We start from the raw sequence: 24,799 nt of genomic DNA, 5'->3' as shown, positions 1-24,799 counted from the left end.
ATAACATACCCACAAATTAATTCCTCTCAACCAAAAATATCAATATAACATATTCACCAATTTAATCTTATCCAACCAAACATATTTTTAATAAAATTCTCAATAATCTTCAAGATTATCTATCTTTCTATTAGTATAATTAAGGGTGTTCAAAAAAATGCAAAAACCGAACCGAACCGATAACCGAACCAAAAAACCGGGTAACCGAAAAAATGGTTCGGTTACGGTTCGAAAAATTCAAAAAACCGAATTTCCGGTTCGGTTATCGGTTCGGGAAAAAATAAAAAGCGGTTAACCGAAACCAGTTTTACAAAAAAATAAAATAAAAAAAATTATATTCTCTAATTTATATATATATATATATATAATAAAAATAAATATTATATATTAAATAAAAAATAATAATAGTTTTAATGTATCGTTAGTTGTGGTCAATGGATATATATAAATGTCTAATTGTTATTTGGATATGTATTATTTATATTTACAATTTAATTTAGGAAAAAATAAAAAAAATAAGTTTTATAAAAAAAAGGGAAAACCGGTTCAAAACCGGTTAACCGCTTTAAAAAAAGCGGTTAACCGGTTTTTCCTCCAAACCGGGTCGGTTTCGGTTCGGGAATTTTTCCGAACCGAAAAACCGGTTCGATTAAAAAAAATGGTTAACCGGTTCGGTTAACCGCTTTTGAACACCCCTAAGTATAATATTTCAAGCAATACAACATTTTTTAAACCAAACGCCCCCTTAAGAGTAAGTTAGGTAGGGTATAATGTATGGATTGTTGGACTATAATGTCTAGGGGTGGGATAATCCGGTTAACCGAACTGGTTTATCCAAACCGAAAACTGGACCGGTTTCGATTAAAAATCGAATGTAAACCGAACCGAATTTTCGGTTCGGTTACCGGTTAACCGGTTTTCAAATTATCTTTAATCCTTAAAATTCTTCAATGTTTCATTTAAGTCCCTAAATTCAAATATTTATTATTTTATATATAATAATTTTTTTGCTTTTATATTTAGGGTAAAACCGGTTTGAAATTTTTTTCACAAACCAAAAACCGAACTGGTTTGTAAAAAAACCTAATTTTCGGTTCGGTTCGGTTTTCAGATTATTTATCTCACCCCTAATAATGTCATTGAATTAAAGAGATTATTTATCACTCTATATGCTTAGGGTGAGTTTGTTTTGCAGTATTGCCCTGCATCTCACTGGAGGAAGAGGTAAACAGTGTTGCTACAGTTATTTTTTAAAATTTAGTCTGGTTTGTTTTCTGGGGAAGGGGACTGCATTAAAATTTAATTTTCTCGGTACTCTTTTAAAAAAATCAAGCGGCGTAAAACCAACTACCTCCCTTCAACTTTCCGAAATACATTATAGGTCCAAACAAATAGCATATTACACATGTACTTCTCCTACCATAAGTTTCGGCCGTTAAAATTGACAAAAAAAACAAGTTTGGCCAATATAATGACTAAAATGCCCTTGAACCCGCAAAAAGCTTTCTTTGAACAACCTAACATGGTGTCAAATCAATTACCATTATTCTTGAATCTTCATCATCATTTCAATTTCAACCCCATTAATCTTTTATTCTCCTTGATCTCCACTCAGCTTCTCTTTATTCTTCATTTTCCAAATGTTATTCCTTTCCCTGCACTTACTTTCTTAATTCTCTTCCATACTTGAGCACTAGATCAAGAAATTGCACTGAATAGTAGCGCCTTTGACATTAGAGAAATTCCTTAGGTTTATGGTGTGATCAATAATTCTTTAAATATGATAAAATGTTTTCCTTTTTTTGACTTCAACACTAGTTTTACTATGCAATGACCTTTTTACCCTTTGAACCGTTATTAACCATTGTTTAACGGAGAAAATTGACGACAGGAGAGGTATTTGTGTAATATGCCATTTTTTTGGACCTAATGTAATTTTGGAAAGTTTAAGGTAGGTAATTGGTTTTACTCCAAATTAAGCCCCTATCCACCACAGATTTAGTCTGCTCTGCCTCAAAACTTTTGTACAATTTTTTTTTTTTTCAAAATATAATTTCTTTTCAACATTGATTTCAAAAATTCTTTAAAATTGAAGAATGTTAAGGCAAAAAAATGTCCTCGGCCCCAATAGGCCCAAAGACGAAGACACCTTCAACAAAGCAAGAAGCATAACCCTAATTTCGATTAGGCCCACAACAAAGTTTACATATTAGGTCCGTTCGACTCACCTACCTAGCTACCTACTATTTGGGCCTAATCAGCAGAGGCCTAACTCGCTTAGGCCTCACCACACCACTAGGTTATATGAGCCCAAGCCTTCTGATCCTAGAACACCTTCTGAACTCAAGGTCTACTTGGAGCCCAGGGTCGCCTACGTACCCTAGTACTATCTGAACTCTACTAAAGAGGTCAATCACTACCTGAATTTGTCTAAGATCTGTATCCTTGGCACGTTGGGACTCCCTTTCCTACTAAGATAAAGGAGCCAAAGGCTTCACTCTTTCACAAAACCACCACTACAAGGACTCCTAGTCCCACCAGGATTCGAAGACCCTGTAGTCACTATTTAAACAAAGGTCAGCCCTCTCACAAAGGACAGAGACTTTACACCTTCAAACCCTGGAGTTCTCACTCTTGAGAACTTCGCATTACAGCCGCAGTTACAGTCTTCGACTAGATTTTCGGTAACCTTTCATCTCCCTAACCCTCACTAAATTAGCCTCACTCAATCTTACTAACTTAAGCATCAAAGTGCTTACGGCAAACACCAACCTGGTGTTTTCTGTCTGCTTCACGCTTGTTTCCTTGTGTGTGCAGGTGCAACAAATTGCTAGTGGTCTCAACCTTTTGGTATCAGTCCCTATTTTCGTGAAGGTAGATTTTTGCATCTACAGTTTGACGCCCACCGTGGGGCCTCTGGCAATCATTCGTCTCACAGACCTTGCTATGTAAAGAAACTCTCTATGGCTGAAAATTATGATAACACTAATCCTGGCCTCGAGGCCAGACTGGAAGCTCTAACTGCCCTTATGCAACAACACTCAGACAAGGTGACCACATTGGAAGCTGAGAACACTGTCATCCGGACCGAAAACGCCTCCATCAGGGCCAAAAACCAATCTCCAAAAGAGAAGGTAAGTCAGTTTTATGATCTTGAGCTTCTGCCTTGTCAGGTTCCGCGCATCAGTTCCATCCATGCAACCTCTCCAAACCCTAGAGCACAGACCAACGATCTCGGACACGAGGTTGCGCCAACTATGTTCATCATTAGTGGATGATTCAGCCCTAAATCATAGTGAACATGGGCTGCCAACAGAACCACTCTCGGCCAATCCGCTTCAGGTGCGAGATCAAGGTGTCCAAGTGACAGAAAGCCCACCACAACAAGAGCCACCCATCCTCACCATCATGTCTCACCTTTAGTCAACAATCCCTACCCAAACCCCACTCGGCTCGACTCATCCTCGCGGGTCAAGTGGGCTCTTTCTCCTTCAAACCATCCCGCTCGAGTCCATCCATCCCAACGAACTGAGCGAATCCCAAATAACCCCTCTTACCATCCATGTGGGGCGAAACACTCGATCGGTCACAATGGGAGCCACCCAACCGGAGGGAATGAATAGAGATCTGGGCTACTTAGTGGCACACGATGGAATGATCTGTCAGGCTACATCGCGTGGATTGACCAAATAAAACGCACCGAGTGCGAATCATATGACCAACCGAGTCAACCAAGATGACCTACTGGTCTCCGCGTCTCTCATGGAGTAGATATTGGCCAAAATATTGGCTGACATAGAGGCAGTAATGAGGCGCATACCTGGAGTGTCAATCCCAATAAAAAAGAGTCAACCTCACTGTTATGCCGATTCACCCTTTATGGATGTAATCGCGCTAACCGAGATGCCTCACAAATTCACCATCCCCAGCACGAAGCCCTACGACAGCACAACCTACCCAGATGACCACATAGCCTCTTACAAGCAGCAGATGTTTGCCATCTTGATACCCCGAACATTGAGGGAAGCTTGTATGTTTAAGAGCTTCGGCTCAAGCCTCTCCGACCCAGCTCTTTAGTGGTACACTAACCTCCAAACAATACAATCAACTCATTCGCTCAACTCACCGACACCTTTGTTGAACAATTTGCCAGTAGCAAGAAACTTGAGAAGTTATCGGTCGACCTGTACAGAGTCTACTAGAAGAAGGGGGAGCCACTAATAGAATACGTCAGCAGATTCAACAAAGAAAAAATCTCCATCCCCTCTTGCAACCCAAAGATAACAGTAGACGCCTTGAGAAAGGGTCTCCTCCTAGATGGAGAACTATACAAAGACCTGACGAAGCTTAGCTGCACCACGATGGAAGATGCCCTAGCCAGAGCTGTGATTCAAATAAGGTGGGAGGAAAATGAGATGAACCGGATGAGGTATGCCAGATATGGTGACCGTCACCAAAGGCAGAATGATAGAAGGTTAAAGCCTAGATTGTTTGAGCCTTGTTATCAACCCCCTCCACACAATCTGAATAAAGTAAAAAAAACCATATGACCGCCAGCCAACTAGGGTTGGCAATAAACCATCCGGATCGAACCAATTCAAAGTTCTAGAGTACAACCTTAACATCAAACCAGCCCAGGTCGTGGCAATCATGAAAGGAATGAGACCTACCGTTAAGTGATCGGTCAAGCTCAATCCTGAAGCGAAGAGGGACACGACCAAGTGGTGCAAATTCCATGGTGACCATGGTGTGAATTGCATCGCCCTACGGTTGGAAGTCGTAGCACTACTGAAGAGGGGACATCTCCAAGATCTATTGACGGATAAAGGGAAGAATACAATCGGTCAAAGAAGCTCGAAGGAAACATCTCCTCCTCTACGAAAGCCTACACTAAAAGGGTTATGTTCCATTATCTTTGGAGGGTCGGAGATTAGTGGGGTAAGCTATTCCTCTGCCAAGTGCTATGCCCGAGCCCACCATCACCTTGAAGTCCAATCCATTCATCCACCCCTTCGTTCGCACACCAACCAGATAATTCAGTTTGAAGATGATGAACCAGTCACCCTTGCCGCCCCTCACATTGATGCTCTAGTCATCTCCCTCCAGATCACCAACATCCTGGTCAAGAGAGTATTCGTAAACGGGGGATCATCAGCAAACATTCTCTTCCTTGAAGCAGTGAAGGCCATGGGACTGGATGAAACAAACATTAGCAGACGACTAACCATGCTGGTCGGGTTTAGTTCCGAGTAGAAGTACACCATCGGAGAAATCGCCCTGCCTGTTTACACTAGCAGAGTCAACAAGCAAACCATTTTCCTAGTGCGTGATTGCCTCTCACCATACAACGTTATCTTGGGTCGACCTTGGATCCATGACATGTGAGCTGTTCCATCCACCTTCCACCAAACTATAAGATTTCCAACGAAATGGGGAGTAAGAGAGATCAAGGGCGATCCTAAAGCCTCCAAAGACTGGTACAAAAACGCCTTCAAAAGCAAAGGTCATGCTTCATAGCAACTACAGTCTCATCCAACCCCTCCGACCGAGCCAGATCAACCATCCATGAAAAAGTTGGATGCAGTGCAGATACACCCGGACGACCCCAAAGGAAGACCCAGATAAGCTCTTGCCTTGGGCCCGAGATAAGAGAGCAACTCACAGAATTCCTAAAACAAAACCAGGACTGCTTCGCCTGGTCTCATGTAGACATGATAGGAGTCAACCCCGAGGCAATCGTCCACCACCTCCAAGTAGATTCGGATCACCCTCCAGTGAAGCAAAGGCGAAGGAAATTCGCACCAGAACGCTACCGGATCGTCAATGAGGAGATTGATAAACTACTGAATAACGGGCTGATAAGAGAAGTCCACTATCCCGACTGGCTAGCAAACGTTGTGGTCGTGAAGAAAAAGAACGAAAAGTGGAGGGTTTGCATAGACTTCATAGATTTAAACAAAACATGCCCTAAGGACTTCTTCCTACTCCCACATATCGACATGATGGTCGATGCGACAGTAGGTCACAAACTCCTAAGCTTCGTGGATGCCTTCTCAGGGTACAACCAGATTTTGATACACCCAGACAACTAGGAGAAAACAACCTTTATCACAAAGAGGAGGACCTACTGTTACAAAGTGATGCCGTTTGGTCCCAAGAACGTCGGAGCTATTTATTAGCGGTTAGTCTACAGAATGTTCATCGAACATCTTGGGGACACCATGGAAGTATACATCGACGACATGCTCGTCAAGTCCCTCATGGCCGAGCAGCACCTCGACCACCTTAGCTAGACGTTTACCGTCCTAAGGAAGTGTAACATGAAGTTGAATTTAGCTAGCCAAATGTTCGTTCGGGATCTCATCAGGAAAACTCTTAGGATACATGATAACTCAGAGTGGGATATAAGCCAATCCTGACCAAAACTAGGCTATCCTCAACATACCATCACCAGCTTGCATCAAAGATGTCCAACGCCTCGTGCGACGAGTAGCTGCCTTGAGCTGCTTCATCTTCAAATCCACCGACAAGTGTCACCATTTCTTCCTCACACTCAAGAAATCCAAGAAGTTTGAATGGACCCCCACATGCGAGGAGGCCTTGCAACAGTTAAAGAGATACCTAACCTCTCCCCCACTTCTTTCCAAGCCTATGGTTGGAGAAAGGGCAAAATAGAGGTCTCAGAGACAGCAATCTCAACAGTGTTAGTTCGGGAAGATAATGCGAAGCAGCTACCGGTTTACTATGTAAACAAATGACTCCTCGATGCGAAGATACGATACAGTCAGCTGGAGAAACTAGCACTTGCCCTCATCCATGCGTCCAAGAAGCCCAGACCATACTTTGAATGCCACTCCATAGTCGTACTCACCTCCTTCCCACTCAAGAAGATACTCCATAAGCCAGAATTATCAAGACGACTCATACAATGGACAGTAGAGCTTAGTGAGTTTGACATATCTTTTCAACCATGCACCGCCATCAAATCCCAAGCACTGGCAGACTTTATTAATGATTTCACCCCGAACACAACCGTCCAAGCTAAAAAAGAGTTATAATGCATGAATAGCAGATCGCCTTCAAAGTGGACTCTCTCAGTGGATGGCTCAAGGAACATGAATAGAAGTGGGCTCAGTGTTGTACTTACTACACCAGAAGGAGATATCATCCAACGGACCATACGATGTGTGTTCAAGTGCACCAACAGCGAAGCCGAATACGAGGCTCTCACCGCTAGACTCTCCTTAGCCAAAGAGATCGGAGTATGGAAGCTGGAGGTAAAATCCAACTCCCAACACGTGGTCAACCAGCTACAAGGCACTTACCAAGCTCGCAACTCGAAGATGACAGCCTACTTGAACCTAGTCAAAGAATTGCAGACCGCCTTCGAAGAATTTTCCATCGCCCAAGTCCCAAGAGCGGAGAACACCCATGCTGACACCCTTATTAACCTCGGCTCAACCCTTCAAGGTTCCTCCCAATCGTCCATCCCTCTACTGTTCTCTAATGGCCAGCTGACTAAAAGGAACACCCAACGAACAAGCTGCCCAAAGAAGTAATAGACGTCGAACCGACCAACTCCTAGATGACCTCGATACTAAAATACTTGGAACATAATGAGCTCCCAGTCGACAAGAGTGAAGCACACCATCTGAGAGCGAAAGTCACAAGTTTCACCATATACGAAGGCCAACTCCTTAGGAAGTCGTTCTTTGGCCCCTACCTTAAGGGCATAAGCCCAAAAGAAGCCAAACGGGTTCTCGCCGAAGTCCACGAAGGTGAATGTGGAAACCATACAAAAGGACGCAGCCTTGTCCATCGGGTGATCACCGTTGGCTAATATTGGCCAACCATACGCACTAACTCAACAGCCTATGCGAAGAAATACGACAGTTGTCAAAGGTTCGCCCATGTCTCACACCTCCCACCAGAGCGACTCAACTCCACTCTCACACCTTAGCCGTTCATGAAGTGGGGAATGGTTATAGTCAGAAAACTCTCGACCGCGTCCGGGCAGCAGGTCTTTATGTTGGCGGTCATCGACTACTTTACTAAGTGGATCGAAACCGAAGCACTCGCACAAGTCAAAGACTGAGAGATAAAAGCTTTCATCTGAAAACACATCATCTACAGGTTGGGATACCGAGGAAATTGTCACTGACAATGAATCCCAATTCATTAGTTCAAGCTTCAAAGACTTCTGTGACATGTGAGGGATCAAGCTTAGCTTCTCTACCCCCTACAACCCCCAATCCAACGGCCAGGCTAAATCATCGAATAAAACCATCATGTAGACTTTAAAGAAGCGCCTACAGAAAGCCAAGGGCGATTGGGCAGATGAACTACCGGGGTCCTCTAGTCCTACCGGACCACAGCCCGCTCGTCCATGGACGAAACTCCTTTCTCCCTCACATATAGATTTGAAGTAATCATCCTAACCGAAATATCGGTCCCTTCCACCAAACTCTAATGGGCGAACGAGGAAACCAACAACCAAAACCTTTGTCACAACTTAGATACCGTCGACAAATTACGTAAGCAAGCGAACATCCGCAACGCAGTCTATCAGCAACAAGTCGCTCGACACTACAATCGCAACGTCCAAATCAGAACTTTTAAACTAGGCGACTGGGTCCTTCGTAAAGTCTTTCAAAACACTAGGGAGATCAACTCTGACAAGCTCAGCTCCACTTGGGAGGGTCCTTACAAGATCGCCAAAGAAGTAGGGAAGGGCGCCTATCGACTCCAAACCCCCGAAGGCAAAGACATCAGCAACAGTTAGAATGCAATCTATCTCAAACATTACTACTTTTAGTCTAACTCTTTCATCGACATTTCTGCTTTCTTGTTTCTGTTTTTAAAAGGATGAGTGGGCCTATCCACCTCCTTCACCGTCAGTTGGCCTCATGGCCCAAATTCAATAAAAGTACTATTCATTGATAGAACAGTTTATAGCGTCAATCGGCCCAGACTGATTCATTGATTACACCTTCAATTGACCCAGACCAATTTATGAATTTACACCTTTAATCAGCCCAGACCGATTTATAGATTTACACCTTCAATCGGCCTAGACTGATTTATAGACTTTATACCTTCAATCGACAATTCATCGACCCACCCTGCCAGACGGTCCATACCAACCTAGCAACTCAATGGACTACACATTCGGTAGACCATATCGACACACCGCCACGACACTGGCGACTCAGCCACTTAGCCTCGTGAAAATCGCAGCACAAGTGGTTGGCTCAACCTCTATACATCTACAAGCAATCAAGCAACCAACTCATCCATCCACAAGGAAAGCAGCAAAACAGAAACACAAAAAGCACTGACGGCTAAGTATAAGATAAAAGAGCCTCAAACGGCTAAATATCAAGTACAAAAAAGGCACACATGCCATGGAAGGGCATCGCAGGCCCCAAAAATACATGAGAGTAAAAATAAGCAGTGTAATGAAAATGGTGTAAAGGGTGGTGTAAAGGTAGCATTATTCTAATTACAATTAAGGAGTTGATCGAGACCAACTGAGAACCAATAACAGTAGGGGTGGAAAAAAAAACCTGGAAACCGAACCAGACCAAAAAACTGGACCGAAAATTCGATTTTTTTCAGTTTCAGTTCGAATATTAAAAAAACCGAATATCTGGTTCGGTTTTGGTTTTTGGCAAAATTAATTATGGTTACCCGGAACCGGTTTTTTGAACCGAATTTTTAAAAAAATTATGCATTTTAGGTTTTTTATTTTGCAATCCCTAACACCAACAATCTAACATCCTAACTGGCTACTGGCTACTGACTACTCAGACCTCACTCACGGTACTCACAACTCACTACTCAGACCTCACTCACCTCAGTAACTCTCACACTCTCAGAGTCTCAAAGTCTCAGTGACTCAGTCTCAGTCTCAGTCTCTCACTCTCTCTTGGACTCTCACTGTCTCTCAGTTTTCAGTTCTCTGTTCTCACATCGGAGTCACGTGGTCATGCCTTAGCCAATAGCCACACAAATTTCTCACGTTGCTCACGCCATCGATCTTTGCTCACGCTGTCGATCTTTGCTCACTGATCTTTTGCTCAACAGTCGGCAGTCACTATTCAAGGTCACCATTCTTCTTCCTTCACCAAGTAGCTGGCTCACTACCGTCGACGTTTGGGTTTCCCAGGTCCCTCACGTGTGCCTACTGCGTGGCCTTAGCTGCAGTCGCCGTCGTCGCTCTAGTCTCCACGTCGTCGTCCGTTTCCAGTGCGTGACCTCATCTCTTTGCAATGAATAGGAGAGCCCATGGCTCAGATATTTGATGTCCTGTAACAATTGTTTTTAATTATTCTTCTTGTTATGTGTATTTGTTAGTTAGAATGAATGATCTATGTGAGCCAATTCTCAATACCAGAAGTTGTATTATTGATTTAAAGGTTTGAGTTCATTACTTTTTTTGGGAAAAAAATTATTGGAATATAATTATTTATTATTATTATTACAGATATATTTTTTAAGTCAGAATCGTTTTGATATAATTATATATAATATTAACTAGTTTGGGTAATGAATCTCATATCCAATCTCATGTAATTGGGTTGACATCCAGGCATTTTAATTGAGTTGGGTATGCAGTAACTCAAAACAGATTGAAACCGGCAGAAATCTAACTCTTTCACAGATATTATTATATTATGGTGTTTAAAGAGATAACTGATGCAATTACTTGAACTATGTACATCTAAGAATTTAGCTTTATAGAAACAAGTATAAGTGTTGTATAGATAACTGCAAGGGATGCTCTATAATTTTCTCTTCTGCGTTTTTTATGTACATTAAAATGATATGAATTAAAATTATTCAATTACAATAAATATGACTTTAATTCAAGTGAAAAAAAAACCTGGAAAAAAAAAAGGCCAAAGTGAAGGGTGTGACCGAATTGGGCCGAAAAATGCAGCCCATCAAAAATCATAATTAACCGGTTAACCGAATTTTTCGATTAATAATCGGTTTATAATAGAAATCGGACCAGTTTCGATTCAATTTTTTTTTTAAACCGAAAACCAATTTGGTTCAATATACCCGTTAACTGGTTTTTTTCACCCCTAAATAAGATAGAAAATGATAGAGTTACCGAAAAGTTTACACCGAATTTATGCACCGAATGACGTGACAAAATCCTGATCGTTTATTAATATTAACTGATAATAAATCAACGATCATGATTTTGTTACATCATTCAGTGTATAAATTCGGTGCACACCCAACAATAACCGTAGCATTACTCAAATAAGATTAGCTCATTCATTGAGGTGAGCGCGTACAAAATTACTACAAATAAAAACACAACGGTGCAATACAATTGGCTGGGGACAGAACACGACCTGCGGGTGAGACACACACAATCACTTTCTCCGAACCGCAAATATAAAGCGCAATAACCCTTTCATTCAATCATTTGCCTCTTGATTTACAGTTGTTTGCGAATTAGGGTTTCCGATCGTTCAATAGGGCAGCCATGGGAGGAGGCAACGGCCAAAAAGCCAAGATGGCACGTGAGAAGAACTTGGAGAAGCAAAAAGCCTCCGGCAAAGGTCAATTTTTTTTCTCTCTTACGCGCAATTTTTTGTTTTAAATTTTTTTAATATAATACAGGCTCTGTTCAAGGTAGTTTCTGTCCTGTTGAATTTTCCCAGGAAGTCAATTGGATTCGAACAAGAAAGCGATGACGATCCAGGTAATTTCTTTTTGCTGTTGTCTTTAAATTTCTTAATTGATTTGCTTTAATATATGAACTTCAGTTGTTTTTCTTGACTTTTTAATCATTTAGTTATTTATTGTCATCTTTTTGGTTGTTTTGTTGGTCCTATTTGATGGAGGTTTATAATGTATGTTGGTCTTGTTGATTGGAAGATTATGTTAGACTCAATTTAGATGATAGTGAGTATTGTTGTTTAACGTGGAATGAACACAATTTCTTTGAACAGTGGAATTATGGTTGATTGGCAATAGCCTAGCCTTCCTCGCTCAACACGTGGGGTTGGGTTTGCCAAGTACTCTTTCTAATTTTTTTTGGCTGCGCATAGCTTTATGGTTTCTGTTACTCTGTTGATACCAGTTTTCAATGTTAGAGATATATATTTGAAGATTTTGATTTTACGTAAGTTATTTGTGGTAGCAATTTCTTTTTTCCACTAGAAGAAATTGGCATTTCGTTAGGGATTGTTTTTCTAGTATAAGAAAAGTTTTCTTTGCTGATAATCTGCTTGAGATTTATTTTGTAGAGAATCACTTTTCTTTCAAGCATATTGTGTAGTTTTGTTAACATGTTATAATTAGCTGTGGTAATATTCCTTTGTGCATTACATATGACTATAAGGTATCAGTGGTGCTAGCTTTCCCCATTCTGTTTTTTAACAGGCTTGATCTATATTTTGTATTTGGGTTCACTCTTTCTAGTATAGTTATACCGTATGATACTGTTTTATTTATGTTGAATATAACCCTAGGACATTCTGTCTTGCTGCTTTCTGATAATTTGATTGTCTTGATTAATTGGAAATGCAGTGCAAGGTGTGCATGCAGACATTCATGTGCACAACTTCAGAGGTGAAGTGCAGAGAACATGCTGAAGCAAAGCACCCTAAAAGTGATGTTAATGTTTGCTTCCCTCATCTTAAGAAGTGATGGAGTTGGAAAATACCATGGGAACATCATCTCCCTTTATGTATAGCATTTCATCCCAGAATATTTTCAGACCAGTACTCACCGCAGTTAGTCGAATGTGTTTGTGTATGTGAGAGAGGGGCCGGTTGATCACCATCTCCTTTTGTGGAACTTGGTGTGTAATGATAATTGCATAATTTGTCTGTTGTTTTCTATGTTTTCCGACCTACCTTAAAGGTAAGGGTGGTGTAAGAATTATAAGAGACTATATTAGTGTGATCGTCCAGCCGAATTTGCAAAATTGGCTCTGAACTTTGTCACCATGGTTTTCATTAATGTTCTAAGTAAGATTAAATTGTGTCAAGTAGTTAAAAGGACAATGGATAGAATTGTGAATGCATTATACATTCCATGGTTTGTAATCACTACGTGCACCGGCCCTCTGGTCTTTGNTACTACAAATAAAAACACAACGGTGCAATACAATTGGCTGGGGACAGTACACGACCTGCGGGTGAGACACACACAATCACTTTCTCCGAACCGCAAATATAAAGCGCAATAACCCTTTCATTCAATCATTTGCCTCTTGATTTACAGTTGTTTGCGAATTAGGGTTTCCGATCGTTCAATAGGGCAGCCATGGGAGGAGGCAACGGCCAAAAAGCCAAGATGGCACGTGAGAAGAACTTGGAGAAGCAAAAAGCCTCCGGCAAAGGTCAATTTTTTTTCTCTCTTACGCGCAATTTTTTGTTTTAAATTTTTTTAATATAATACAGGCTCTGTTCAAGGTAGTTTCTGTCCTGTTGAATTTTCCCAGGAAGTCAATTGGATTCGAACAAGAAAGCGATGACGATCCAGGTAATTTCTTTGTGCTGTTGTCTTTAAATTTCTTAATTGATTTGCTTTAATATATGCACTTCAGTTGTTTTTCTTAACTTTTTAATCATTTAGTTATTTATTGTCATCTTTTTGGTTGTTTTGTTGGTCCTATTTGATGGGGGTTTATAATGTATGTTGTTTTTGTTGACTGGAAGATTATGTTAGACTCAATTTAGATGATAGTGAGTATTGTTATTTAACGTGCAATGAACACAATTTCTTTGAACAGTGGAATCATGGTTGATTGGTAATAGCCTAGCCTTCCTCGCTCAACACGTGGGGTTGGGTTTGCCAAGTACTCTTTTCTAATTTTTTTTGGCTGCGCATAGCTTTATGGTGTCTGTTACTCTGTTAATACCAGTTTTCAATGTTAGAGACATATATTTGAAGATTTTGATTTCACCGTAAGTTATTTGTGGTAGCAATTTCTTTTTTCCACTAGAAGAAATTGGGATTTCATTAGGGATTGTTTTTCTAGTATAAGAAAAGTTTTCTTTGCTGATAATCTGCTTGAGATTTATTTTGTAGAGAATCTCGTTTCATTCAAGCATATTGTGCAGTTTTGTTAACATGTTATAATTAGCTGTGGTAATATCCCTTTGTGCATTACATATGACTATATGGTATCAGTGGTGCTACCTTTCCCCATTCTGTTTTTTAACAGGCTTGATCTATATTGTGTATTTGGGTTCACTCTTTCTAGTATAGTTATACCTTATGATACTGTTTTATTTATGTTGAATATAACCCTAGGACATTCTGTCTTTGCTGCTTTCTGATAATTTGATTGTCTTGATTAATTGGAAATGCAGTGCAAGGTGTGCATGCAGACATTCATGTGCACAACTTCAGAGGTGAAGTGCAGAGAACATGCTGAAGCAAAGCACCCTAAAAGTGATGTTTATGTTTGCTTCCCTCATCTTAAGAAGTGACGGAGTTGGAAAATACCATGGCAACATCATCTCCCTTTATGTATAGCATTTCATCCCAGAATATTTTCAGACCAGTACTCACCGCAGTTAGTCGAATGTGTTTGTGTATGTGAGAGAGGGGCCGGTTGATCACCATCTCCTTTTGTGGAACTTGGTGTGTAATGATAATTGCATAATTTGTCTGTTGTTTTCTATGTTTTCCGACCTACCTTAAAGGTAAGGGTGGTGTAAGAGTTATAAGAGACTATATTAGTGTGATCGTCCAGCTGAATTTGCAAAATTGACTCTGAACCTTGTCACCATGGTTTTCATTAATGTTCTAAGTAAGATTAAATTGTGTCAAGTAGTTAAAAGGACAATGAATAGAATCGTGAATGCATTATACATTCCATGGTTTGTAATCACTACGTGCACCGGCCCTCTGGTCTTTGAAGGAGCAAAGTGAATAATGTCTTTTCGCTACATTTTTTCCAGCATATGTTAAAAGCTTTTGCAACATTTTGAGAGCCCGCCTGTTGAATTTCCGGCATGCAGTGACCTGTTTTTCAAAATACAATTTTTTTGGTTAAAAACTCATGAAACATTACGTTCAGTTTGTTTCTAGAACAGATTTGTTTAAGCTGTCTCTTTCGGGTATGTCTATTTGATATCCTAAATTACTAAAACATTTTCTAAAATTTAATAACTTATTTTAAAATGGCAAAACCAAATGCTCAGACTTTTACAATGATCTGTCGTTTGCTATTATTTTATTTAGCTTTAATTTGTTAATTTAGTTCCCACTCGAGAAGATAGTAAAAATGCAACCAAAAAGAAAGTAGGGAAACACAAAGGGTAAAAATAGTTTTGAGATCTGTCTTACAAACTAACTCGATCAAACATTAAACAGCTATCCACAACCCTTAATCGGACAATAATGATACGAGCAGCCAAGACTGTTTTCTAAAGTGTGTGATTGTAAGCACATTACATTTCTCAAATGCCCAGCAACACCATCAGAAAGGTTACTGCATCCGTGTTCTGCTACTTTCTGCAGCCCTAACTTGTGCAAAATAAGGATGGCCCTGCATTTGAAGCAACAAATTAGTACACCCGTGAATCATAGTACCAAAAGTGCCAACAAAAGTTTGCAGAAAAAAAAATTAACAATAAAATAAAAGATGAAAATACATTATTTCTGTTGTACTTGTTAGGTTGCTGCAGGGAGGGAGAGTGAGAGAGAGGGAGTGGGCAAAGAATGAAAAATATCAAATTCATGTCAATTAGAACACAGATTAAATCTTATACAAAGCAAAGGTTAGTTAAATTCTACAGACACTCTGGACCCTCAGCCTGAGCAGCACTTTGAATTTGGACGGTCAAAATTAAACAAATTGATCTATCATATAGGAAATTCATGCTTTTAACGGCCAACCATGTACTATTTACCAAAGACAAGTAGAAAACAGGAACATGAAATAGCAAATCAGACACAAGCTTTGTGAAAATTGGCATCTAGTGGATGATAATAGAGACAGAAAGTAAATAAGGAACTCGTTTAGTGGCACATAATACCACCAACTTTTCAACCTACAATTAGTCACTAAATGTTTTTTGAAGGGACAGAGTGACAATTGGTCTAGAGGAAATCGACAAAAAAAATGGAAAGAAAAGATAGGCAACATACAAACTCAATATTCATGCAAGAAAACAGAGGCAAGTAACAAATAGCTAATATAAATTACCATTGCTTCTCTGGCAGTTAGTCTATCCTGGTGATCATAACGAAGGAGCTTGTCAAGAAAATCAATAGCCTGCATGTCAAATACCTTTAAGAATGAGTATCAATTATTGGGCTAAACTAAAAATGATTTGGCAGGTTTTTTTCACAAGCAAAAGACAACTGACCTCTGGAGAAACCAGATGCTGATTATCAGCATTAATAAATTTGGACCAAGGCTTGCGACTGTGCCTGCATAATATTAAATCAACACATCAATTAAATTGAGGATATGTAAGTTTCATCTATTGATCTATTTAGATAAGGTAATTAAATCCTATTTGAGACTTCCATCCTTCCACAGGGCACACAAGATGTTCCCACAGAAGATCAATGTTAAGGTAATTACATTTTTGTGGTATAATGAAAGATTAAATCAAAGCAAGGAAGAAACTCATGTTCAGTATACCTCCCAACAAGTGCATCAAGTTGAGGTTCAAGCTCTAAATGATATTTGTTCAGGTATGCATTTAATTCATCAGTTCCCAGTACCTGAAATGCATCAAAAACATCATACAGCAGCCCTATGGTATCAAATTTGCTCATCAAGATTTCATTTCACAAACAAATGATGCCTGGTAATGCCTGCAGTGAAATGTATATAGAATATATGTATGCCTATAGTGCCAATATCATACATGAATTATATTGAAACATGCAGGCAGTGCAGCACCAGTCAATTTTAAGAGGACCAAAATCATCAAATGGATCATGTACTGGTACCAAAAAATATTAGGACACAATATTCAAACCAGTATTTATTGGACTGTTAACACAGCAAACTGTGTATATTAAAGTTTTAGGCCACAATATATCATATCTTTGGCTTCAGCTGGCTTGATTCCCATCCTTAAAAATTAGTAACTTCCCACTTCACCAAGGGAAATTCTTGAGCATTGGGCTCTCAAAATAACAACACTTAACACTCTGCCTGGTTGTGTAAACCATACCATGCAGAATAAAAAGAATATACCTCCACCAATAGGCCGTAATTTTGGACCTAATGTGTCATTATACTAATCCAAAATTTCTGGGAATGTCCTCGAAGACAGCTGAATTTGAAGAAGTAAATCTCACTTACAGCATTAGAACCTGTCAAGATTTACAAGTTTGTTCGTTTTAAAGCAATCATACTATAGCAGACATCCTGCTTAGTGACTACTGCATGCTATATTGATAGAACCTTTCAACAGGGTGATTACAACCTGGTTATTGTAGTTTACATGTCTTATTCTCATAGCTTAAACAGAAATTTATGTTCCAAATATGCATTTACATATGACAGTATAAGCCAATCTGAACTCTACAACAAATTTCTAATAGTTAATTAATGCAAATGCAAAACGATCAGCCATTTAATAGACTATAGCAAGAGAATCATAAAAGAGTGATCTGGGTATTAGCCCAAAAGATTGACTTGCAGTCAAGGAGAATTGAGTTGATAGAAAAATAAATAGTGAAATTGGAGGAGATAAAAATTCTTATGGCATATGCATATGCAATAGGGCAGCATAAGTGTATAAACACCCAAATTCATATAATTAACAAATTTTTTTTAAATATTAATGAAATTTTTTTACTGATATAGTTACATGCCAAAAAGAAACTAGAAGAGGAATTGAAGCCAAATAAAGTACCGAAAATAAATTCCAGCTCACTGAACAATCCTAGAAGATATGTTATGATACACAACAATATAAAAAAATAATGAATATATTTCACCAGCATCTCAACAAATTAACCATCATATTCCATGAATTGCAAAATGAATTCACTGTATGCTAGTGGCATTACCTTAGCAATTTTGACAAGCTGATCATGGTTGTCATGACCATAAAAGAATGGTTCCTTTCGGAATATCTACAAAAAGAATAACCATAATGAGAAAATAAAGCATGATTCATGTTTCTCTTCTAAGAACATTTAATAAATAAAAGAGAACAAAGGAAAAAGACCACTGAAAACCAAATCCATAGAGTAGATAGCACTTCAAGTGAAAATTTTACATTATTACAAGTAGAATCTAGCAAGAGCAACCCTTACCATTCCAGCAAACATGCAACCAAGGCTCCACATATCCAAAGAATAGTCATAGTCCTGCAAATCCACAAGAAGTTCGGGTCCCTTAAAGTATCTGCGCAATGAGAAAAGAAATTTCAGTCCCTTGAAAAAGATGAATCAGCAGTATGAATTATAAACATTTAAAGGGGCCTTCACAATGTGAAAATCATAAATGGAAATTCCACAACTTAGCCCAAAAACCACCCACAAGCACACTTACTGCATACCCAATATTAATCAAAAGAAAAATAGAAGCAATGGTACATGACAGCATTATCCAATACTTCACCCAAGGTTTAAAATTAGAAATTTGAATTTTTGCCACAAATGCTCAAAAGATAACTTGTTAAATGCATGCAAGTGGAATGACAGGTGTTAGGGTGGATGGCCTAGGTGTACAACAAGGCTCTACCAGAAACTTCAGCCAGTGCTGTTCAGAGTTCATTCTTTGAGATTGATATGATTAGAAATTTTAATAAATAGATTACTATTTAGTTTAGCTGCTCAACAGAGAAAATCCTAGTTCATTTTCAGGAAAGTTATGTCTCCAAGAATTGTAAATCCCAAGAGCTTAAATTCTCAAAGAATAGTAGGCTTTAAGATCAATGCTACACAAAACAACTGTGAAATTCAATGTGTCATGCCATTCAACAAATATAAGAATTGAGCACGTATCCATACTCTCCTTCCTTGTCAAATTTATACCCTTCTGGATGTTAACAAACACACCACAGTTTCATTACAGTGAAAGTTTGACATAAATATTAGGTTTATGCCTGTCAGGCCAAGAAAGTCCTTCAATGTAGACTGTAAGAGTTTTAGCGTATATATATATATAAATCAAAACAATTTAACCAAAAAAAAAGAAAAAAACACCTTCAAGCCACCTTTACCCAATAAGCTTTAACATAACTAGATTAATCCTATATCTTACATGATGCAAGATGTATCTTTTAATTCTTAAGATTAAAAATTGGTTATGTAGGCTTAAATTTCAGCAACTTAAAAAAGTCAATAAAACAATTTCTACCCCATGATTTATAATGCTTAACAACTTTACCTAGAAGCCACACGAACATTATACTCCTTGCCAGGATGGTAAAATTCAGCAAGACCCCAATCTATCAAGCGAAGTTTTCGCAACTCATGATCTATCATAACATTGTGAGGTTTGACATCTCTGTGCATGATTCCCTGTGAATGGCAGTAATCTAATGCCTGCAATTTGAATACAGCTACTAATTTAGAATGAAAAAGTGCCCTAATAGCACCAATGAGCTGATGCTCCAAAATAGTTAGAAATTGATTTATTAAATTAAACTCTTCAAATTCTAAATTATGTTATCTTTGAAAATTGGGATAATAGAACCTTCCTGCCAGAATTCTCTTGCCAATCAGGTAAATCAAGCTTAAAATTGTGAAACAAAGTGGATTTAGTATGGAAAACTGTTTCTTCCAGAGGATAGTCTAAAAAAAGTTTGAAAGTCTCAATGGTAAAGGGAAGAACGCACAGTACCATTTGGCCATTTAAAAACCAATGAGACATCCTTCATCTTCAAACTAGTAAGTGACAAAATGACCTCAATATACTACTTGTATAAAAAAAAAAAAAAAAAAAAAAAAAAAAAAAAAGTGCATAAGAAAAGTTAATCATAAAATTCTTCCTTTTCTTTTAATTTCGTAAAGTAGATGGCAAATACTCTAGAAGTTAAGTAGGGTAAAAAATGTTTCAAAAAATCTCTTAGAATAAATCAAACAAATAGATGGCAACAACTAATTGTTGATTTGATGGCTTTGATTCAAACAAATGATAATGAAATAAAAAGGCTCCCATTTTTCAGTTCTCCTAATGACAGGGTTCACCAACCAAAAAATTTGATGGCTGAGCATAATTAAACATAATTCAGTTTTAAAGGAATACACAAGTGGGAAACATTTAAAAACATTAAAACTTAAATAACAAAACCACAGAAAACGTACCTTGAGAAGCTCATAAATGTAGTAGCGTATGTCATAATCAGTCAATGTGGGGTACAAAACTTTGAAATCTGTACTGTTCACATATTCAAATATCAAGCTAGGAGTTTTTGAGTGCTGATCTCTAACAATATCAAGAAGCTTGACAATATTTGGGCCCCCACAAAGGTTCTGAAGTATTTTTATCTCCCTTTTTATCTGCACAAAAGATAAATACAATCATCAAAGTTAGGCCGTGAACATTATCAAATAAACTAACAAATCATTATGTACACATGATATAAAATGTCATCTTATACAATAAACCATCTTAGATAACAATATCATGAAATATTACCCGATTTGGTAGTAAATTTATATTCTTCCTTCTCACTTAAACAACAGAAAACTTGTAAGCCAAACATCATAAATAAAGCAAGCAAGACAGAGATTGTCGAAAAAGTAACGTTCTGTAAAGCAGCATCTTTATTCATAAGCTACCTACCCTCATATGATAAGATATGAAGAAATTACCTTCTTTTTCTTAACAGGCTTGAGGATCTTGATCACACAACGCTCATTGCTATTAACATTTATGCCTTCAAAAACTTCACTGTACTTTCCTCGTCCAACCTTCCGAACAACCTCATAATCTTCTTGATCACTGAAACGAACATAGAAAAAAAAAAGTTAGAGAAGTATAAACACTATTATTACGTAGAAAAGCCGAGAATAACAAAAAGAAGTATACATCATAATTAATATAGCAGAAAAAAGCTAATATTATAGTTCTAACATATATTACTGTCAGAAGAAAATCATAATCGCATAAAACTTATCAGAAAAAGCCAATGACAGTGAATATAATATAACGGCAACGCTAACAACTTCATACAAAAGCGTATAAGGGGCAAAATGGTGAGAAAGGATTTTCTTAATCAGCTCCAACTAACTTATATATCAAACAAGTTTATGCATTTTCACCTTCTTATTCATTCATGTTTAAATAAATTAAAAATAATAAATCATATCACGCTTCACATTCCCATTTTTTTAAACCATATACAGCTACTACCCATTCATAACCAGCAATCAAATAAACTGACTCTTTTTTGCAAATAGAATTAAAAAAACATTTTATCATAAACAAATACAAAGTGAAAATGATTCTAAAAGAATCTCACATTCACTCATAATTTCGATCACTTTCTCTAAATCAAATATGCAAGTTTCAGAAGCTAAGTGATCTCTTGTAATACTTCGTTCCTCAATCACTAACAAAAACATTATTTATCGAAACAAAGGAAATTATAAAAATTATACAGTTTTCTTCATCAAGCATGAAAAATTCATTTCAGGAATCCAAAAGACTGCGGCTTCAACAGCGTGAAGAATAACTAATTACGAGATCCAATCAGTGACAGTAAAACTCAAGCTTAAACATAACATTAGAGTTGAAATTACCCCCATTGAACAGTGAGAGACTCGTAATCCCAGTAGTCCTTGGGGCGAAGAACGTTCACATCCGCATAAACTCGGGCCTTCGACATCACCGGGAACGAGATCTCGCAGAGATTAATTTTCTCGATCTTATCGATGGAACTATCGCGATAGATTATGGAGGTGAAGTTAAGGTCATGGGATGGGCAGGGGGTGTGCAGGATAGGATGGTCTGCAACAGGCGTACGCAAGGCGATGAGTGCGCACAAGAGAAGGAGACGGTGGGGCAGTAGTAGTGCTGCTGGGCGTGGGTTGTGATTTCTTAGCGCATCTTTCATGTGCATAACCACGAGGCCATTTGCAGTTTTTTTTATTTTATTTTATTTTATTTTATTTTATTTTATTTTTAGGGGGTTTGTTTTGCTGTTAATTGTTAATGGTATTAAATAAAATTTAAAATGAAAATGCGTTGGGTTAGGTTGGATTGGGTTGTGTGGGCCGAGTTCAGGCCATACTTGTAAAATATCGGAGCTCGGAGGGTTTGTGGAGATATATTCTTGTTTAATGCGACTGGTTGTGTACGCTTTGAGTGGAGTTCTTTTACGTGGCAGATGTTGTTTGGCTTTAGGAATACCTAATTTTTTGTTTATTTATATAAAAAATATGTTGAGACTAGTGTTTTAATAACCAATCCAGGGTGACATTCGACAAAGTGATTGGGTCCCGAGTTGACTGGATTAACTGGTTTGATTGACAAGTCAAACTGGTGTCCAAAGGTTTAAAATCCACAAAAACACCCTTGAAAATCACTATAAGTTGCTACAGATTTGAAATCTTGCAAAAACACCCCAAATATCACCGCCAACATCGACAACCCAAGGCAAATAGGGTATGTTTCCAGTGACTACAACACTCCCCATCACCATGAAAACACTCCCTTCAACCTCCTGACCAAAACCCATCTCACCCCTCTCCCGTTCGCTCTACTAATCGTCGACAATAACCTGCTATTTTGGCTAATCGATTTTTGCCTTTTTCGATTAATTCACTCACTGGAAATCACTCCCTTCACCACCTTTGGACTCACCGACACTCCCTCTCGAAAAAGCCTCAATATCCCTACTACCATATGCTCACCGACCACTGTCCATAATTCTAGAGTTTAGAGTGAATACTTGAAAGTGATAACCTAGCCTAGCAAAGGCCCTGGGTCCTGGATTGATCGGTTGAACCGGTTGGGCCGGGTTGGGTTTTAAAACACTAGTTGAGACAATATGACTTAATTTTTGGACGTTATTTATTAGTACTTAAATCCTTTTAAATCCAATGCTTAGAAACAAATCAACTCAACAACTTTTCATATATTTTAATTTGTATAAAGTTCCCATCTAAAAATGATTTAAACTTTTATATATTAGGACAAAATTTAAAGATTTATTGGTGATTTTTGTATTATTTATTTTTAAATTCTCTTACTAATAATATTATAGCTAGAAATTTCACTTATAATAAAAAAAGATAAATAGTACTTTCATTGTTCAGAGTGAAAAGTACTTTCTACACTGAAATAAATCGACTAAAATAGAACAATATTTAAAAAAATCTCAACAATGAATATAATAACTTACGATTTTATCTAAAAAAATTATATCAAATGACATTGTTTGGAGCTTTGAATTGAGAAGTAATAGTTTTTTTAAGAAATAGCAAAATCCTAATTTACACAATATTTTCAGACGATATTGCCTCGTATATAAATAAAACTTACCTACCTCTCTTCGTTGCCAAAATTCAAACTTTTAACCCTAAATCAATACCCACCTCCTATTTGTGCCAAAATCGAGCAGAATTTGAGTGGAAATACTGGTTTTGGATTTAGGGCTTTTGGTTGATTTTAGGGTCTAGAATGGAAGATATGTTGAAGTGTTGTTGAAAAGGGTGTGAAAATGGTCGGATAATTGAGTTGTATAGTGGTGAAATGGCGACTGAAATCTATGTTTTTTGGTCAAATAAAGGGGTTCAACTAGATTCGGCCAAAAAAAGTAGGTTTTGTTGAAAAAGATGAGGTTAATTTTTGGCTAAATATCTTGGATTTGGCAAAATTCAACCAAGACAGGGTCTGTCCAAACGGCTACATTGGCCGAATGGCATGGTTTTCACCATCTTAGTTTCACCAGGTAGAATTAGCTGAATCCGACCGAATGCAGCTGACATGTGGGTTTTGGCCGTCTTCAACCTCCAGACAATTTTCTATCTGAAGTCTCTGAAATTGGCCGAAACCCATACCCAAAGTACACTAAAAACATCAATTTTCAACATATCTACTGAAATATAAGTTTAATCAACTATAACAACAACAAATCATTTCAAAAATAACTTATTAAACATGTTTTCTAGACATACATAACATACTCAAAATTGTAGATTTCAAATAACAAAACTTTCATTCCAAAAATAATATATCAAGAAATCTGTTAAAAAGGTGCTCCTCAAGATCACAAATTCAAGTCTTCACTTAAGATTTTAGAGTGGAAGCAGGGCCGGCTTAAGGGGTAGGCAGGTGAGGCACCTGCCTAGTGTCACGGGCTGGGAGTTTCACACTCAAAAGGCTAATCTATTAGGTGGAGGGACTCCCCCCATTTATAAGCCCAAGACCTCCCCAATACGCTTCCAATGTGGGATTTGTTACATTCTCCCCCACCCAATCCTGTGACGCCCTCGTCACAGGTGGGGCCCCCTGCCTACCCGTCCACCTCACTCTCGTGTGGACCCACAATCACACGTGGACGCCCCTGCGTGGGCGCTTGGTAGGACATCGAAAGACGGATTGGGTCTGCTCTGATACCACTTGTCACGGGCTGGGAGTTTCACACCCAAAAGGCTAACCTATTAGGTGGAGGGACTCCCCCCATTTATAAGCCCAAGACCTCCCCAATACGCTTTCAATGTGGGATTTGTTACATTTACTTGTCACGGGCTGGGAGTTTCACACCCAAAAGGCTAACCTATTAGGTGGAGGGACTCCCCCCATTTATAAGCCCAAGACCTCCCCAATACGCTTCCAATGTGGGATTTGTTACACTAGGGCCCCCAAAAAATGGGGCCCAAATTTTTTATA

General features: G+C 38.4%; 3 protein-coding genes across 3 annotated transcripts; 2 read left to right on the top strand and 1 right to left on the bottom strand.

The window, feature by feature from the left end:
- Window positions 1-11,453: 11,453 nt before the first annotated feature.
- LOC116146994 (uncharacterized protein At2g23090-like) lies at window positions 11,454-12,925 on the top strand. The gene is made up of 3 exons (XM_031432418.1): window positions 11,454-11,579; window positions 11,682-11,722; window positions 12,553-12,925. Exons 1-3 carry the CDS (start codon window positions 11,504-11,506, stop codon window positions 12,670-12,672), a joined length of 237 nt encoding a protein of 78 aa, XP_031288278.1. The 5' UTR covers window positions 11,454-11,503; the 3' UTR covers window positions 12,673-12,925.
- Window positions 12,926-13,243: 318 nt separating this feature from the next.
- Window positions 13,244-14,808, top strand: LOC116146984 (uncharacterized protein At2g23090-like). The gene is made up of 3 exons (XM_031432406.1): window positions 13,244-13,369; window positions 13,472-13,512; window positions 14,346-14,808. Exons 1-3 carry the CDS (start codon window positions 13,294-13,296, stop codon window positions 14,463-14,465), a joined length of 237 nt encoding a protein of 78 aa, XP_031288266.1. The 5' UTR covers window positions 13,244-13,293; the 3' UTR covers window positions 14,466-14,808.
- A 475-nt stretch (window positions 14,809-15,283) lies between these two features.
- LOC116146975 (casein kinase II subunit alpha-2) lies at window positions 15,284-22,078 on the bottom strand. The gene is made up of 10 exons (XM_031432398.1): window positions 21,706-22,078; window positions 20,776-20,905; window positions 20,266-20,460; window positions 19,346-19,503; window positions 18,268-18,358; window positions 18,019-18,084; window positions 16,634-16,716; window positions 16,353-16,416; window positions 16,190-16,258; window positions 15,284-15,529 (listed from the first exon to the last, which is right to left on the bottom strand). Exons 1-10 carry the CDS (start codon window positions 22,023-22,025, stop codon window positions 15,470-15,472), a joined length of 1,236 nt encoding a protein of 411 aa, XP_031288258.1. The 5' UTR covers window positions 22,026-22,078; the 3' UTR covers window positions 15,284-15,469.
- Between the last annotated feature and the right edge of the window lie 2,721 nt (window positions 22,079-24,799).

The sequence above is a fragment of the Pistacia vera genome, unplaced genomic scaffold (genome assembly GCF_008641045.1).
Source record: "Pistacia vera cultivar Batoury unplaced genomic scaffold, PisVer_v2 Contig486, whole genome shotgun sequence".
Lineage (NCBI taxonomy): Eukaryota > Viridiplantae > Streptophyta > Magnoliopsida > Sapindales > Anacardiaceae > Pistacia > Pistacia vera.
This window is presented reverse-complemented; position numbering and strand designations above follow the sequence as displayed.

Bases quoted from the DNA above. Each gene is read 5' to 3' on its own strand.
- LOC116146994 (XM_031432418.1), top strand. From the start codon at position 11,504: ATGGGAGGAGGCAACGGCCAAAAAGCCAAGATGGCACGTGAGAAGAAC. The intron at 11,580-11,681 runs GTCAATTTTTTT...GAATTTTCCCAG, and splicing joins GCAAAAAGCCTCCGGCAAAG to GAAGTCAATTGGATTCGAAC. The intron at 11,723-12,552 runs GTAATTTCTTTT...TTGGAAATGCAG, and splicing joins AGAAAGCGATGACGATCCAG to TGCAAGGTGTGCATGCAGAC.
- LOC116146984 (XM_031432406.1), top strand. From the start codon at position 13,294: ATGGGAGGAGGCAACGGCCAAAAAGCCAAGATGGCACGTGAGAAGAAC. The intron at 13,370-13,471 runs GTCAATTTTTTT...GAATTTTCCCAG, and splicing joins GCAAAAAGCCTCCGGCAAAG to GAAGTCAATTGGATTCGAAC. The intron at 13,513-14,345 runs GTAATTTCTTTG...TTGGAAATGCAG, and splicing joins AGAAAGCGATGACGATCCAG to TGCAAGGTGTGCATGCAGAC.
- LOC116146975 (XM_031432398.1), bottom strand. From the start codon at position 22,025: ATGCACATGAAAGATGCGCTAAGAAATCACAACCCACGCCCAGCAGCA. The intron at 20,906-21,705 runs GTAATTTCAACT...TGTTCGTTTCAG, and splicing joins TCTCTCACTGTTCAATGGGG to TGATCAAGAAGATTATGAGG. The intron at 16,717-18,018 runs GTAATGCCACTA...GATGCATTTCAG, and splicing joins AGCTTGTCAAAATTGCTAAG to GTACTGGGAACTGATGAATT.